Consider the following 17,731-nt stretch of genomic DNA (forward strand, 5'->3'; position numbering starts at 1 on the left):
GTTCTCCTGCAGGGGGTGTTCTCCTGCAGGAGAACACCCCCTGCAGGAGGTGTTCTCCTGCAGGGGGTGTTCTCCGGCAGGCAGGGGGTGTTCTCCTGCAGGCAGGGGGTGTTCTCCTGCAGGCAGGGGGTGTTCTCCTGCAGGAGGTGTTCTCCTGCAGGCAGGGGGTGTTCTCCTGCAGGCAGGGGGTGTTCTCCTGCAGGCAGGGGGTGTTCTCCTGCAGGCAGGGGGTGTTCTCCTGCAGGAGGTGTTCTCCTGCAGGGGGTGTTCTCCTGCAGGCAGGGGGTGTTCTCCTGCAGGCAGGGGGTGTTCTCCTGCAGGAGGTGTTCTCCTGCAGGGGGTGTTCTCCTGCAGGGGGTGTTCTCCTGCAGGCAGGGGGTGTTCTCCTGCAGGCAGGGGGTGTTCTCCTGCAGGCAGGGGGTGTTCTCCTGCAGGGGGTGTTCTCCTGCAGGCAGGAGGTGTTCTCCTGCAGGGGGTGTTCTCCTGCAGGCAGGAGGTGTTCTCCTGCAGGGGGTGTTCTCCTGCAGGCAGGAGGTGTTCTCCTGCAGGGTATGTTCTCCTGCAGGGGGTGTTCTCCTACAGGGGGTGTTCTCCTGCAGGGGGCCTCACCATGCAGGGGGCCTCACCATGCAGGGGGCCTCACCATGCAGGGGGTCTTACCATGCAGGGGGCCTCACCATGCAGGGGGCCTCACCATGCAGGGGGCCTCACCATGCAGGGGTCTTACCTGGCAGGTCTGCAGGAGGTTCTGGAGGGCCGGTTTGCTCCTCAGGACCTCGGACAGGAGGAACAGAGCTCCACAGATGAAGCTGGGGCTCTGCTCGGCGCTGACCTGCAGCAGGCGCTTCACAAAAGCCTTAACGCGCCGCAGAACCGTGTCCGACTTCACCGACTTGTACAGAAGGTTCAGGAACATGCTCTGACGAGACGAGCTGGACAGGCCAGGGTCCAGGAGCTTCCTGCAGAGGAGCAAGGGTCAAGTGAACAAGGGTCTAAACCAGGTCTAAACCAGGTCTAAACCAGGTCTAAACCAAACCAGGTCTAAACCAGGTCTAAACCAGGACTAAACCAGGTCTAAACCAGGACTAAACCAGGAATAAACCAGGAATAAACCAGGTCTGAGTCTAAATTCTAAATCACTGGTTTAATTTTTTTTGTTAAAGTTCAATTAAACAAATTTCAGATGTATTTTCAAACTGTTCCGTGTGGGTCACAGGAGGTGCCACGCCCTCACTCACCTGTAGAGGGCGCCGTAGTATCGGTCGGACACGCTCTGCTGTGAGTCCATGACCTGGAAGAGCAGCATGAGCGCCTGCACCGCCGTGTTGAAGCGGACGGCGTGGACGATGGAGAACAGCGTGTCCATGTGGCTCTTGACCGCCTCGTCGCCCTCCGCGGCGAAAGGATACGCCCGGTTGACCCCGCTCAGCAGCGCGCTCAGCATCTTACTCTGCACCTGGCGCCTCTTCACGCACCAGCGGAAGAACGAGAAGTAGATCCCGATGAGGCGCGCCGCCAAGTCTGCGTCGTCACGGCTCAGAATCACCTGGACCACAGACAGGAAGTGAACGTCACAGACAGGAAGTGAACGGCACAGACAGGAAGTGAGACAGCGCCACAGACATGAAGTGAGACAGCGACACAGACAGGAAGCGAGAAAGCGCCACAGACAGGAAGCGAGAAAGCGCCACAGACAGGAAGTGAACGGCACAGACAGGAAGAGAACGGCAGGAAGTGAGACAGCGCCACAGACAGGAAGAGAACGGCACAGACAGGAAGCGAACAGCGCCACAGACAGGAAGAGAGACAGCGCCAGACAGGAAGTGATACAGCGCCAGACAGGAAGTGATACAGCGCCAGACAGAAAGTGATACAGCGCCAGACAGAAAGTGATACAGCGCCACAGACAGGACGTGATACAGCGCCACAGACAGGAAGTGATACAGCGCCACAGACAGGAAGTGATACAGCGGCACAGAATAAAAGGGAACGCCTAAGCGAGAGGGCGCAGTACCTGACTGAGGAAGCAGAGGGCGTAGTACTGGGCCTTCTCTCCGATGTTGGCTCTGAACAGTAGCCTCTCGACCTCGCCGCATACCACGCCCTTCATGTTGGGGTGTCGGTGCAGCAGCGTCTCCAGGGCGTACGACGCTTTGGCCGCCAGCTTGTACTCCGGGTCGCCCAGTTTGTTCACCATCTGCGTCAGGAGCGCCTTCTCCTGCTCCGGGCGCCCGCTCAGCAGCTCGAACGCCGTCATCAGCGCCTTGGTTTTGGTGGCGAGCACCGTGTCGTGCGAGACGGACTCCAGTGCCGCCACGAACTCTGCCACCATGAGCTTGAGGCGGTGCTCGAAGCTCCACAGGACCAGCCGTCGGTCTCGGGCGTCTCTGTTCCCGCTCGCCCTCTCCTCCAGCGTGTCGAACGGGCGCTGCGCAAACGCCCGGAGCTTGCGGTTCGCCGGGAGCAGGTCCGACAGGAGCAGCTCTCGAATGGTGTCCAGAGCCATCAGACCCATCCTGCGACTGCCCTTCTTCTTCACCATCGACACCAGGTTCTCAAAATGCTCCAGAGAATGAACCGGAGAGTCCTGGATCAGAACCGTCATGGCCGCCATCCGATCGGCCAGAACCCCCGCTGACACCACGGTCTTCATCCAGGACGAGTTGGCTCCTTTCCGCACGCTCTTCTTGGTTCTGTAAAGCCCCACCTCGTTCTCCAGGAGCTGCTGGGCCAGAGTCTTGTACTTGGAGACCAGGTCCGGGTCCTGGTCGGAGGAGCTGGACTCGGAGGCGTAGTCGTTATCGAACCACTTACCTCCCGGTCGGAGGAGTAACGCGCTCCTCGCGGTGAACTCGAACACGTTTGCCTTGAGCTTCTTCCACGCGCTCGCTCTTGGCCTCTCGACTGCCGCGGCCGACGCTTCCGACTCGTATTTGTTGGACTTTTTCTCCTTTGCTTTCTGTTTGACCTCGCTCTGTTTTTCTGACTTCTTCACTTTGGTCTCCTTCTCATCTTCTCCAGCCTCCGCTTCATCTGCAACGATCTGTAAAATATAACAGTAAAACAAACATCTCCTTCACCTGAAAGATGATTGACTTCAGTCCTTGTTAAGGTGGAGTTGGACCTGTAAGGTGGAGTAGCTCCTGATCCCCAGTTTGCAGATGAACTTCTCCAGCTCTCCTTCCTCCAGGTCGTCGATGGCTCCTTTCTTTCCTCCATCGAGCAGCTCGTTCCACTCGTCCACCGTCGACAACTGCACAAAGTCCGCCTGAACGCACGAGTCACACACGTCAGAAAGAGCAGGAGCAGCAGGAGGAGGTGAAGGAGCAGGAGAAGGAGCAGGAGCAGGATAAGCAGCAGGAGAAGGAGCAGGAGAAGCAGAAGAAGCAGCAGCAGCAGCAGGTGAAGGAGCAGGAGAAGCAGAAGAAGCAGCAGCAGGTGAAGGGGCAGGAGAAGGAGCAGGAGAAGGTGAAGGAGCAGGAGCAGGAGAAGGATAAGCAGCAGGAGAAGGAGCAGGAGAAGAAGCAGCAGGAGAAGCAGGTGAAGGAGCAGGAGAAGGAGCAGGAGAAGCAGCAGGAGAAGCAGAAGAAGCAGCAGCAGGTGAAGGAGCAGGAGAAGGAGCAGGAGAAGGTGAAGGAGCAGGAGAAGGATAAGCAGCAGGAGAAGGAGCAGGAGAAGCAGCAGGAGAAGCAGAGGAAGCAGCAGCAGGTGAAGGAGCAGGAGAAGAAGCAGCAGGAGAAGCAGGTGAAGGAGCAGGTGAAGGAGCAAGAGAAGCAGCAGGAGAAGCAGCAGGAGAAGCAGCAGGAGAAGGAGCAGGAGAAGGAGCAGGAGAAGGAGCAGGAGAAGCAGAAGAAGCAGCAGCAGCAGGTGAAGGAGCAGGAGAAGGTGAAGGAGCAGGAGAATCAGCAGGAGAAGCAGAAGAAGCAGCAGCAGGTGAAGGAGCAGGAGAAGCAGCAGCAGCAGCAGGTGAAGGAGCAGGAGAAGGAGCAGGAGAAGCAGCAGGAGAAACAGCAGGAGAAGCAGAAGAAGCAGCAGCAGGTGAAGGAGCAGGAGAAGCAGCAGGAGAAGCAGAAGAAGCAGGTGAAGGAGCAGGAGAAGGAGCAGGAGAAGGAGCAGGAGAAGGAGCAGGAGAAGGAGCAGGAGAAGCAGCAGGAGAAGCAGCAGGAGAAGCAGCAGGAGAAGGAGATGGAGAAGCAGCAGGAGAAGGAGCAGGAGAAGCAGGTGAAGGAGCCGGAGGAGGAGGAGGAGAAGCAGCAGGAGAAGGAGCAGGACAAGAAGAAGCAGCAGGAGAAGCAGGAGAAGGAGCAGGAGAAGCAGCAGGAGAAGGAGCAGGAGAAGCAGCAGGAGAAGGAGCAGGAGAAGCAGGTGAAGGAGCCGGAGGAGGAGAAGCAGCAGGAGAAGCAGGTGAAGGAGCCGGAGGAGGAGGAGGAGAAGCAGCAGGAGAAGCAGGTGAAGGAGCCGGAGGAGGAGGAGAAGCAGGTGAAGGAGCCGGAGGAGGAGGAGAAGCAGCAGGAGAAGCAGGTGAAGGAGCCGGAGGAGCAGGAGAAGGAGGAGGTGAAGGAGCGGCAGGTGAAGGAGCAGGAGAAGGAGCAGGAGAAGCAGCAGGAGAAGAAGCAGGAGAAGCAGCAGGAGAAGCAGGTGAAGGAGCTGGAGGAGCTGGAGAAGGAGCAGGTGAAGGAGCGGCAGGTGAAGGAGCAGGAGGAGGAGAAGCAGCAGGAGAAGCAGGTGAAGGAGCCGGAGGAGCAGGAGAAGGAGGAGGTGAAGGAGCGGCAGGTGAAGGAGCAGGAGAAGGAGCAGGAGAAGCAGCAGGAGAAGCAGCAGGAACAGCAGGTGAAGGAGCAGGAGAAGCAGGTGAAGGAGCCGGAGGAGCAGGAGAAGGTGAAGGAGCAGCAGGTGAAGGAGCAGGAGAAGAAGCAGGAGAAGAAGCAGGAGGAGCTGGAGAAGGAGGTGAAGCAGTAGGAGAAGCAGCAGGAGAAGGAGCAGGAGAAGAAGCAGGAGGAGCTGGAGAAGGAGCAGGAGAAGGAGGTGAAGCAGTAGGAGAAGGAGCAGGAGAAGGAGCAGCAGCAGCAGGAGCAATCTCATTCTTGATAATGACTATTGGATGAGTCGAAACGTATCGTTGTTTTAAAAACAGAATCCAGATGAAAGGACTGGATCTTTCATGTTCAGTGTTACTGTAGGACACGTCACATGGGACATTTTGCCCTTTAACGCACTCTTGACATGTGAATTTACTAAATTACAAGGCGGACAATCCTGACCTCTTCTGTCACGTTCAAGTCTAAACTGGAGCCTGTTTTCTGGAGAAAACATCAACAAGCTCTAGAAAACAAACCCCATAAAACGCTGCAACGTGTTCCAGAAAACACACAGGAAAACATCGACATGCAACAGAGCAGTGTCTCCAGGCCCATGCTGGTGTTTTCTAGAGCATGTCTCTAGTGTTTTCAGGAGCGTGTTGATGTTCCCAGGGGTGTGACTATGTTTTCTGGAGCTTGTTTCTGTGCTTCTGGCGGTGTGTTGATGTTTTCTGGAGCTTGTTTCTGTGCTTCCGGCGGTGTGTTGATGTTTTCTGCTGCTGGATTTTGGTGTTTTCTGGGGCTTGCTTTAAGTGCTTCTAGAGCATGCCAAGGTTTTCGAGAGCATCCAGAGAGTTTCCGGTGTTTCGGGTGTTTTCTAGAGCATGTGTCTCGGGCGTGTGCCAATGTATGAAATTTTCCCATTTGGGACAATAAAGGATTATCTTATCTTATGTATTCAAGTATCTCTGTTTTATGTTGTGTGTTGATGTTTTCTGGAGCTGGATTTTGGTGTCTTCTGTGGCGCTTTGATGTTTCCTGGGTGATGTGTCCCAGAGCAGGGGCTCCCAACCTTTTTTGCACCACGGACCGGAATAATGTAGGTTTTATTTTCACGGACCGGTGTGCCAGGTTATGTCGTAGTCAGGTTAACTTGCGCTAAAGTGGGCGGGGCTTGGGCTTCCATTCGATTCAGCTCAGAAGAAGAAATGTTCTCAAAACACGCGTTTGTACATTATTAAGTGTTCTATTCCAAAAGATCTGAATGTGAGTAACATAAGGTCCAGTTCCACGTGTCCTCACTGTTCTTTTGACTGAAGCTCATCACATACACATGTCAGCAGAGTTGTTCCCTCAAATATACGTTTAAGATCACCATCATTTTCAATCTCCAACAGCTGATCCTCTTGTTGGACATGCTCCTGATCCTCTTGTGGCACATGCTCCTGATCCTCTTGTGGCACATGCTCCTGATCCTCTTGTGGCACATGCTCCTGATCCTCTTGTGGCACATGCTCCTGATCCTCTTGTGGCACATGCTCCTGATCCTCTTGTGGCACATGCTCCTGATCCTCTTGTGGCACATGCTCCTGATCCTCTTGTGGCACATGCTCCTGATCCTCTTGTGGCACATGCTCCTGATCCTCTTGTGGCACATGCTCCTGATCCTCTTGTGGCACATGCTCCTGATCCTCTTGTGGCACATGCTCCTGATCCTCTTGTGGCACATGCTCCTGATCCTCTTGTGGCACATGCTCCTGATCCTCTTGTGGCACATGCTCCTGATCCTCTTGTGGCACATGCTCCTGATCCTCTTGTGGCACATGCTCCTGATCCTCTTGTGGCACATGCTCCTGATCCTCTTGTTGCACATGCTCCTGATCCTCTTGTTGGACATGCTCCTGATCCTCTTGTGGCACATGCTCCTGATCCTCTTGTGGCACATGCTCCTGATCCTCTTGTGGCACATGCTCCTGATCCTCTTGTGGCACATGCTCCTGATCCTCTTGTGGCACATGCTCCTGATCCTCTTGTGGCACATGCTCCTGATCCTCTTGTGGCACATGCTCCTGATCCTCTTGTTGCACATGCTCCTGATCCTCTTGTTGGACATGCTCCTGATCCTCTTGTTGGACATGCTCCTGATCCTCTTGTTGGACATGCTCCTGATCCTCTTGTGGCACATGCTCCTGATCCTCTTGTTGGACATGCTCCTGATCCTCTTGTTGCACATGCTCCTGATCCTCTTGTTGCACATGCTCCTGATCCTCTTGTTGCACATGCTCCTGATCCTCTTGTTGGACATGCTCCTGATCCTCTTGTTGGACATGCTCCTGATCCTCTTGTGGCACATGCTCCTGATCCTCTTGTGGCACATGCTCCTGATCCTCTTGTTGCACATGCTCCTGATCCTCTTGTTGCACATGCTCCTGATCCTCTTGTGGCACATGCTCCTGATCCTCTTGTGGCACATGCTCGATTCGCCCGCTTTAATCAAAAATGGGTCGTGGATCCATCACGTGCAGTTCATAGATCTTTTGCGCACGGGAAGTTGAGCTCAAACTCTTGTAAAGTAAAAACAGGTGATCGCGTAGCAGTTGCAGAATGCTGGCCCAGGAGACGTGTCCTCCTACTTCCCGCTGACTCCTCGTCTGCTCCTCGTCTGCTCCTCACTTGGCCTTTTCCCCTTTGCAAAAACGCTCTCCAAAGACTTGTTTTTCACTCATTTTCGCAGCTTGTGGTTCTACTTTTGAGCAGCGTGTTTGATGCGACGCGTCCGCGATGACGTATCACGTATAATACAGTCATCAGATGTTCTCACGCAGGACAAGAGCAGAGATATAATAATTTACTTCATTATATTTAATGAACCGACACCTTAACGTGGTGGAGGGGTTTGAGTGCCCGAATGATCCCGGGAGCTATGTTGTCGGGGGCTTCATGCCCCTGGTAGGGTCTCCCAAGGCAAACAGGTCCTAGGTGATGGGTCAGACAAAGATCGGTTCAGAAGCCTCTTATGACGACGACACGAACAAGGCCGTTTACGTCGCCCGGATCGGCATCACCGGGGCCCCATCCTGGAGCCAGGCCTGGGATGGGTGCTCCATGGAGAGCGCCTGGTGGCCGGGTCTTACCCCACGGGGCCCGGCCGGGCACAGCCCGAAGGAGCGACGTGGGGCCGCCCTCCCGTGGGCCCACCACCCGCAGGAGGATCCATAAGGGGCCGGTGCAGAGAGATCTGGGCGGCAGTCGACGGCAGGGGCCTCGGCGACCAGATCTCCGGACGCAGAGACTAACTCTGGGGACATGGAATGTCACCTCGCTGGGGGGGAAAGAGCCTGAGCTTGTGCGGGAGGTTGAGCGATACCGACTTGATATAGTCGGCCTCACCTCCACGCACAGTTTGGGCTCTGGAACCCATCTCCTCGAGAGGGGCTGGACGCTCCACTTCTCTGGTGTTGCCCGCGGGGAGAGGCGGCGGGCTGGTGTGGGCTTGCTGATAGCCCCTCAGCTCAGCCGCCACGTGTTGGAGTTTACCCCGGTGAACGAGAGGGTCGCGTCCCTCCGCCTTCGTGTGGGGGACAGGTCTCTCACTGTTGTGGCGGCCTACGGGCCGAACAGCAGTGCAGAGTACCCGGCCTTCTTGGAGTCCTTGGGAGGGGTACTGGACAGTGCACCGACCGGGGACTCCGTTGTTCTACTGGGGGACTTCAACGCCCACGTGGGCAATGACAGTGACACCTGGAGAGGGGTGATCGGGAAGAACGGCTTCCCCTATCTGAACCCGAGCGGTGTTCAGTTATTGGACTTCTGTGCTAGCCACGGATTGTCCATGACGAACACCATGTTCAAGCACAAGGGTGTCCATCAGTGCACATGGCACCAGGACACCCTAGGCCGGAGGTCAATGATCGACTTTGTTGTCGTGTCATCAGACCTCCGGCCGCGTGTCTTGGACACTCGGGTGAAGAGAGGGGCAGAGTTGTCAACCGATCACCACCTGGTGGTGAGTTGGATCCGCTGGCGGAGGAGGAAGCCGGACAGACTTGGCAGACCCAAGCGCATTGTGAGGGTCTGTTGGGAACGTCTAGTGGAGCCCTCTGTCAGTAGGGTATTCAACTCGCACCTCCGGGAGAGCTTCTCCCATGTCCCGGAGGAGGCTGGGGACATTGAGTCCGAGTGGACCATGTTCTCCGCCTCCATTGTTGATGCGGCTGCTCGGAGTTGTGGTCACAAGGTCTCCGGTGCCTGTCGTGGCGGCAACCCCCGAACCCGGTGGTGGACACCGGAAGTAAGGGATGCCGTCAGACTGAAGAAGGAGGCCTATCAGGCCACTCTGGCTTGTAGGTCTCCGGAGGTCATCGACGGGTATCGGCAGGCCAAGCGAGCCGCGGCTCGTGCTGTCGCAGAGGCAAAAACCCGGGCCTGGGAGGAGTTCGGGGAGGCCATGGAGGAGGACTATCGGTCGGCACCAAAGAAATTCTGGCAAACCGTCCGGCGCCTCAGGAGGGGGAAGCAGTGTCTCACCAACACCGTTTACGGTGCGGGTGGAGGCCTGCTGACCTCGACTGGGGATGTCGTCGGACGGTGGAAGGAATACTTTGAGGATCTCCTTAATCCCTCAGTCACGTCTTCCGAAGAGGAAGTAGAGACCGGGGACTCGGAGGCTGGCTCATCCATCACCCAAGCTGAAGTCACTGAGGTTTGTTCGCAAACTCCTCGGTGGCAGGGCTCCGGGGGTGGATGAGATCCGCCCTGAGTACCTAAAGTATCTGGATGTTGTAGGACTGTCTTGGTTGACACGTCTCTGCAACATCGCGTGGCGTTCGGGGACCGTGCCTCTGGACTGGCAGACCGGGGCGGTGGTCCCTCTGTTCAAGAAGGGGGACCGGAGGGTGTGTTCCAACTACAGAGGGATCACACTCCTCAGCCTCCCGGGTAAGGTCTATTCCAAGGTACTGGAGAGGAGAATCCGACCGATAGTCGAACCTCGGATTCAGGAGGAGCAGAGTGGTTTTCGTCCCGGTCGTGGAACACTGGACCAGCTCTATACCCTCCATCGGGTGCTCGAGGGTTCATGGGAGTTTGCCCAACCAGTCCACATGTGCTTTGTGGATCTGGAGAAGGCTTTCGACCGTGTCCCTCGGGGTGTCCTTTGGGGGGTGCTCCGGGAGTACGGTGTCCGGGGCCCTTTGCTCAGGGCTGTCCGGTCCCTGTATGACCGGAGCAGGAGCTGTGTTCGCATTGCCGGCAGTAAGTCAGACCTGTTCCCAGTGCATGTTGGACTCCGCCAGGGCTGCCCTTTGTCACCGGTTCTGTTCATAATTTTTATGGACAGAATTTCTAGGCGCAGTCAGGGGTCGGAGAGTGTCCGGTTTGGGGACCACAGGATCTCATCTCTGCTGTTTGCAGACGATGTTGTCCTGATGGCTCCATCAAACCCGGACCTGCAACATGCACTGGGACGGTTTGCAGCCGAGTGTGAAGCGGCTGGGATGAGAATCAGCACCTCCAAATCCGAGGCCATGGTTCTCGACCGGAAAAAGGTGGCTTGCCCTCTCCAGGTGGGTGGGGTGTCCTTGCCCCAAGTGGAGGAGTTCAAGTATCTCGGGGTCTTGTTCACGAGTGAGGGAAGGATGGAGCGTGAGATCGACAGGCGGATCGGTGCAGCGGCTGCAGTGATGCAGTCGCTGCATCGGACCGTTGTGGTAAAGAGGGAGCTGAGCCGAAAGGCAAAGCTCTCTATTTACCGGTCGGTCTACGTTCCTACCCTCACCTATGGTCATGAGCTTTGGGTAGTGACCGAAAGAACAAGATCGCGGATACAAGCGGTCGAAATGAGTTTCCTCCGCCGTGTGGCTGGGCACTCCCTTAGAGATAAGGTGAGGAGCTCGGCCATACGGGGGGAGCTCGGAGTAGAGCCGCTGCTCCTCCACGTCGAGAGGAGCCAGCTGAGGTGGCTCGGGCATCTGTTTCGGATGCCTCCTGGGCGCCTTCCTCGGGAGGTGTTTCAGGCATGTCCCACCGGGAAGAGGCCCCGGGGAAGACCCAGGACACGCTGGAGAGACTATGTCTCTCGGCTGGCCTGGGAACGCCTCGGGATCCCCCCGGAGGAGTTAGAGGAAGTGTCTGGGGAGAGGGAAGTCTGGGAGTCCCTGCTCAAACTGCTGCCCCCGCGACCCGGCCCCGGATAAAGCGGCAGAAGATGGATGGATGGATGGATGGATGGATATATTTAATGGATTTCATTGGATATTTCCTATAAGGCTTTTCATGATGTATCCACAGACGAGCTCATTAGCGTCATGAGCTCATTAGTGTCATGAGTTACAGGCCAAAGTTACGTCAGAGAAGATGCGTCACTGAGAGATTATTTCCAGTTTTCGTGCGGCCCGGGAGCAAACGCTTTGCGGCCCGGTGGTCGGGGACCCCTGTCCTAGAGCATGTTTTCAGGAGCGTATTGATGTGTCCTAGAGCATGTTTTCAGGAGCGTGTTGATGTGTCCTAGAGCATGTTTTCAGGAGCGTGTTGATGTGTCCTAGAGCATGTTTTCTGGAGCGTGTTACTGTGTCCTAGAGCATGTTTTCAGGAGCGTGTTGATGTGTCCTAGAGCATGTTTTCAGGAGCATGTTGATGTGTCCTAGAGCATGTTTTCAGGAGCATGTTTATATATCCTAGAGCATCTTTTCAGGCGCATGTTGATGTGTCCTAGAGCCTGTTTTCAGGAGCATGTTGATGTGTCCTAGAGCATGTTTTCAGGAGCATGTTGATGTGTCCTAGAGCATGTTTTCAGGAGCATATTGATGTGTCCTAGAGCATGTTTTCAGGAGCGTGTTGATGTGTCCTAGAGCATGTTTTCAGGAGCGTGTTACTGTTTCCTAGAGCATGTTTTCTGGAGCGTGTTGATGTGTCCTAGAGCATGTTTTCTGGAGCATGTTGATGTGTCCTAGAGCATGTTTTCAGGAGCGTGTTACTGTGTCCTAGAGCATGTTTTCAGGAGCGTGTTGATGTGTCCTAGAGCAGGTTTTCAGGAGCATATTGATGTGTCCTAGAGCATGTTTTCAGGAGCATATTGATGTGTCCTAGAGCATTTTTTCGTGTCCTAGAGCATGTTTTCAGGAGCGTGTTACTGTGCCCTAGAGCATGTTTTCTGGAGCGTGTTGATGTGTCCTAGAGCATGTTTTCAGGAGCGTGTTACTGTGTCCTAGAGCATGTTTTCAGCAGCGTGTTGATGTGTCCTAGAGCATGTTTTCTGGAGCGTGTTACTGTGTCCTAGAGCATGTTTTCTGGAGCGTGTTGATGTGTCCTAGAGCATGTTTTCTGGAGCGTGTTGATGTGTCCTAGAGCATGTTTTCTGGAGCGTGTTACTGTGTCCTAGAGCTTGTTTTCTGGTACGTGTTGATGTGTCCTAGAGCAGGTTTTCAGGAGCATGTTGATGTGTACTAGAGCATGTTTTCTGGAGCGTGTTACCGTGTCCTAGAGCATGTTTTCAGGAGCATATTGATATGCCCTAGAGCATGTTTTCAGGAGCGTGTTGATGTGTCCTAGAGCATGTTTTCAGGAGCGAGTTGACGTGTCCTAGAGCATGTTTTCTGGTACGTGTTGATGTGTCCTAGAGCAGGTTTTCAGGAGCATGTTGATGTGTCCTAGAGCATGTTTTCTGGAGCGTGTTACTGTGTCCTAGAGCATGTTTTCAGGAGCATATTAATGTGTCCTAGAGCATGTTTTCAGGAGCGTGTTGATGTGTCCTAGAGCATGTTTTCAGGAGCATGTTGATGTGTCCTAGAGCATGTTTTCAGGAGCGTGTTGATGTGTCCTAGAGCATGTTTTCAGGAGCTATTGATGTGTCCAAGAGCATGTTTTCAGGAGCATATTGATGTGTCCTAGAGCATGTTTTCAGGAGCATGTTGATGTGTCCTAGAGCATGTTTTCTGGAGGGTGTTACTGTGTCCTTGAGCATGTTTTCAGGAGCGTGTTGATGTGTCCTAGAGCATGTTTTCTGGAGCGTGTTACTGTGTCCTAGAGCATGTTTTCAGGAGCATGTTGATGTGTCCTAGAGCATGTTTTCAGGAGCATATTGATGTGTCCTAGAGCATGTTTTCAGGAGCATGTTTATATGTCCTAGAGCATCTTTTCAGGAGCATGTTGATGTGTCCTAGAGCATGTTTTCAGGAGCATATTGATGTGTCCTAGAGCATGTTTTCAGGCGCATGTTGATGTGTCCTAGAGCATGTTTTCAGGAGCATGTTGATGTGTCCTAGAGCATGTTTTCAGGAGCATGTTGATGTGTCCTAGAGCATGTTTTCAGGAGCATATTGATGTGTCCTAGAGCATGTTTTCAGGAGCGTGTTGATGTGTCCTAGAGCATGTTTTCAGGAGCGTGTTGATGTGTCCTAGAGCATGTTTTCAGGAGCGTGTTACTGTTTCCTAGAGCATGTTTTCTGGAGCGTGTTGATGTGTCCTACAGCATGTTTTCTGGAGCATGTTGATGTGTCCTAGAGCATGTTTTCAGGAGCGTGTTACTGTGTCCTAGAGCATGTTTTCAGGAGCGTGTTGATGTGTCCTAGAGCAGGTTTTCAGGAGCATATTGATGTGTCCTAGAGCATGTTTTCAGGAGCATATTGATGTGTCCTAGAGCATTTCTTCGTGTCCTAGAGCATGTTTTCAGGAGCGTGTTACTGTGCCCTAGAGCATGTTTTCTGGAGCGTGTTGATGTGTCCTAGAGCATGTTTTCAGGAGCGTGTTACTGTGTCCTAGAGCATGTTTTCAGCAGCGTGTTGATGTGTCCTAGAGCATGTTTTCTGGAGCGTGTTACTGTGTCCTAGAGCATGTTTTCTGGAGCGTGTTGATGTGTCCTAGAGCATGTTTTCTGGAGCGTGTTGATGTGTCCTAGAGCATGTTTTCTGGAGCGTGTTACTGTGTCCTAGAGCTTGTTTTCTGGTACGTGTTGATGTGTCCTAGAGCAGGTTTTCAGGAGCATGTTGATGTTTACTAGAGCATGTTTTCTGGAGCGTGTTACCGTGTCCTAGAGCATGTTTTCAGGAGCATATTGATATGCCCTAGAGCATGTTTTCAGGAGCGTGTTGATGTGTCCTAGAGCATGTTTTCAGGAGCGAGTTGACGTGTCCTAGAGCATGTTTTCTGGTACGTGTTGATGTGTCCTAGAGCAGGTTTTCAGGAGCATTTTTTCGTGTCCTAGAGCATGTTTTCTGGAGCGTGTTGATGTGTCCTAGAGCATGTTTTCTGGAGCGTGTTACTGTGTCCTAGAGCTTGTTTTCTGGTACGTGTTGATGTGTCCTAGAGCAGGTTTTCAGGAGCATGTTGATGTGTACTAGAGCATGTTTTCTGGAGCGTGTTACCGTGTCCTAGAGCATGTTTTCAGGAGCATATTGATATGCCCTAGAGCATGTTTTCAGGAGCGTGTTGATGTGTCCTAGAGCATGTTTTCAGGAGCGAGTTGACGTGTCCTAGAGCATGTTTTCTGGTACGTGTTGATGTGTCCTAGAGCAGGTTTTCAGGAGCATGTTGATGTGTCCTAGAGCATGTTTTCTGGAGCGTGTTACTGTGTCCTAGAGCATGTTTTCAGGAGCATATTAATGTGTCCTAGAGCATGTTTTCAGGAGCGTGTTGATGTGTCCTAGAGCATGTTTTCAGGAGCATGTTGATGTGTCCTAGAGCATGTTTTCAGGAGCGTGTTGATGTGTCCTAGAGCATGTTTTCAGGAGCTATTGATGTGTCCAAGAGCATGTTTTCAGGAGCATATTGATGTGTCCTAGAGCATGTTTTCAGGAGCATGTTGATGTGTCCTAGAGCATGTTTTCTGGAGGGTGTTACTGTGTCCTTGAGCATGTTTTCAGGAGCGTGTTGATGTGTCCTAGAGCATGTTTTCTGGAGCGTGTTACTGTGTCCTAGAGCATGTTTTCAGGAGCATGTTGATGTGTCCTAGAGCATGTTTTCAGGAGCATATTGATGTGTCCTAGAGCATGTTTTCAGGAGCATGTTTATATGTCCTAGAGCATCTTTTCAGGAGCATGTTGATGTGTCCTAGAGCATGTTTTCAGGAGCATATTGATGTGTCCTAGAGCATGTTTTCAGGCGCATGTTGATGTGTCCTAGAGCATGTTTTCAGGAGCATGTTGATGTGTCCTAGAGCATGTTTTCAGGAGCATGTTGATGTGTCCTAGAGCATGTTTTCAGGAGCATATTGATGTGTCCTAGAGCATGTTTTCAGGAGCGTGTTGATGTGTCCTAGAGCATGTTTTCAGGAGCGTGTTGATGTGTCCTAGAGCATGTTTTCAGGAGCGTGTTACTGTTTCCTAGAGCATGTTTTCTGGAGCGTGTTGATGTGTCCTACAGCATGTTTTCTGGAGCATGTTGATGTGTCCTAGAGCATGTTTTCAGGAGCGTGTTACTGTGTCCTAGAGCATGTTTTCAGGAGCGTGTTGATGTGTCCTAGAGCAGGTTTTCAGGAGCATATTGATGTGTCCTAGAGCATGTTTTCAGGAGCATATTGATGTGTCCTAGAGCATTTCTTCGTGTCCTAGAGCATGTTTTCAGGAGCGTGTTACTGTGCCCTAGAGCATGTTTTCTGGAGCGTGTTGATGTGTCCTAGAGCATGTTTTCAGGAGCGTGTTACTGTGTCCTAGAGCATGTTTTCAGCAGCGTGTTGATGTGTCCTAGAGCATGTTTTCTGGAGCGTGTTACTGTGTCCTAGAGCATGTTTTCTGGAGCGTGTTGATGTGTCCTAGAGCATGTTTTCTGGAGCGTGTTGATGTGTCCTAGAGCATGTTTTCTGGAGCGTGTTACTGTGTCCTAGAGCTTGTTTTCTGGTACGTGTTGATGTGTCCTAGAGCAGGTTTTCAGGAGCATGTTGATGTTTACTAGAGCATGTTTTCTGGAGCGTGTTACCGTGTCCTAGAGCATGTTTTCAGGAGCATATTGATATGCCCTAGAGCATGTTTTCAGGAGCGTGTTGATGTGTCCTAGAGCATGTTTTCAGGAGCGAGTTGACGTGTCCTAGAGCATGTTTTCTGGTACGTGTTGATGTGTCCTAGAGCAGGTTTTCAGGAGCATGTTGATGTGTCCTAGAGCATGTTTTCTGGAGCGTGTTACTGTGTCCTAGAGCATGTTTTCAGGAGCATATTAATGTGTCCTAGAGCATGTTTTCAGGAGCGTGTTGATGTGTCCTAGAGCATGTTTTCAGGAGCATGTTGATGTGTCCTAGAGCATGTTTTCAGGAGCGTGTTGATGTGTCCTAGAGCATGTTTTCAGGAGCTATTGATGTGTCCTAGAGCATGTTTTCAGGAGCATATTGATGTGTCCTAGAGCATGTTTTCAGGAGCATGTTGATGTGTCCTAGAGCATGTTTTCTGGAGGGTGTTACTGTGTCCTTGAGCATGTTTTCAGGAGCGTGTTGATGTGTCCTAGAGCATGTTTTCTGGAGCGTGTTACTGTGTCCTAGAGCATGTTTTCAGGAGCATGTTGATGTGTCCTAGAGCATGTTTTCAGGAGCATATTGATGTGTCCTAGAGCATGTTTTCAGGAGCATGTTTATATGTCCTAGAGCATCTTTTCAGGAGCATGTTGATGTGTCCTAGAGCATGTTTTCAGGAGCATATTGATGTGTCCTAGAGCATGTTTTCAGGCGCATGTTGATGTGTCCTAGAGCATGTTTTCAGGAGCATGTTGATGTGTCCTAGAGCATGTTTTCAGGAGCATGTTGATGTGTCCTAGAGCATGTTTTCAGGAGCATATTGATGTGTCCTAGAGCATGTTTTCAGGAGCGTGTTGATGTGTCCTAGAGCATGTTTTCAGGAGCGTGTTGATGTGTCCTAGAGCATGTTTTCAGGAGCGTGTTACTGTTTCCTAGAGCATGTTTTCTGGAGCGTGTTGATGTGTCCTACAGCATGTTTTCTGGAGCATGTTGATGTGTCCTAGAGCATGTTTTCAGGAGCGTGTTACTGTGTCCTAGAGCATGTTTTCAGGAGCGTGTTGATGTGTCCTAGAGCAGGTTTTCAGGAGCATATTGATGTGTCCTAGAGCATGTTTTCAGGAGCATATTGATGTGTCCTAGAGCATTTCTTCGTGTCCTAGAGCATGTTTTCAGGAGCGTGTTACTGTGTCCTAGAGCATGTTTTCAGGAGCGTGTTGATGTGTCCTAGAGCATGTTTTCTGGAGCGTGTTGATGTGTCCTAGAACATGTTTTAAGGAGCGTGTTACTGTGTCCTAGAGCATGTTTTCAGGAGCGTGTTGATGTGTCCTAGAGCATGTTTTCTGGAGCGTGTTGATGTGTCCTAGAGCATGTTTTCAGGAGCGTGTTACTGTGTCCTAGAGCATGTTTTCAGCAGCGTGTTGATGTGTCCTAGAGCATGTTTTCTGGAGCGTGTTGATGTGTCCTAGAGCATGTTTTCAGCAGCGTGTTGATGTGTCCTAGAGCATGTTTTCTGGAGCGTGTTACTGTGTCCTAGAGCATGTTTTCTGGAGCGTGTTGATGTGTCCTAGAGCATGTTTTCAGGAGCGTGTTGATGTGTCCTAGAGCATGTTTTCTGGAGCGTGTTGATGTGTCCTAGAGCATGTTTTCTGGTACGTGTTGATGTGTCCTAGAGCATGTTTTCGGTGTTTTCTAGAGCGTGAGCCTCACCCGAGTCCCTCCGAGCTTCAGAACTTCCTCCAGATTGAACTCTTCTTGCTCGTCAAACCCGTCCCTTGTGTCCCCGGACTCGTCCTCTGGCTCGGCCCCGCTCGGCTCTCCGGTCCCCGGATCGTCATCGGCTCCGTCGGCTCCGGAGAAGTTCATTTTGGAGACTTTTACTCGCTTTTTTTGCTTGAGTTTCGCTGCCATGCTTTTACTCCAAACAGCGTGAGGCTGCGTGACCCGGAAGTACAAGTTGACGTCACTATGCAGGATCCGGTCTACAAAATAAAAAAATAAT

The 17,731-nt window shown here is 52.4% G+C and overlaps 2 protein-coding genes across 3 annotated transcripts in view; one reads left to right on the forward strand and one right to left on the reverse strand.

Annotated features, from left to right (window-relative positions):
* Positions 1 to 17,682, reverse strand: part of cebpz (CCAAT enhancer binding protein zeta) — a 25,964-nt gene extending 8,282 nt beyond the window's left edge. The window contains exons 1-5 of one of the 2 annotated variants that reach the window (XM_072452670.1): positions 17,440 to 17,682; positions 3,125 to 3,268; positions 2,015 to 3,043; positions 1,239 to 1,546; positions 728 to 959 (exon numbers count right to left, since the gene is read on the reverse strand). In XM_072452670.1, coding sequence (XP_072308771.1) covers positions 728 to 959; positions 1,239 to 1,546; positions 2,015 to 3,043; positions 3,125 to 3,268; positions 17,440 to 17,640 — 1,914 coding nt within the window. In that variant the 5' untranslated portion in view covers positions 17,641 to 17,682. The remainder of the gene's footprint in view (positions 1 to 727; positions 960 to 1,238; positions 1,547 to 2,014; positions 3,044 to 3,124; positions 3,269 to 17,439) is intronic. The other variant, XM_072453067.1, reaches the window with a different exon arrangement.
* Positions 1 to 17,731, forward strand: part of xrn2 (5'-3' exoribonuclease 2) — a 356,508-nt gene that overhangs the window by 126,740 nt on the left and 212,037 nt on the right. The window lies entirely within an intron of this gene.

The sequence above is a fragment of the Eucyclogobius newberryi genome, unplaced genomic scaffold (assembly GCF_026437365.1).
Source record: "Eucyclogobius newberryi isolate DKJ021-1_F unplaced genomic scaffold, fEucNew1.0.hap1 SCAF_1, whole genome shotgun sequence".
In the NCBI taxonomy this organism is placed as follows: Eukaryota; Metazoa; Chordata; class Actinopteri; order Gobiiformes; family Gobiidae; genus Eucyclogobius; species Eucyclogobius newberryi.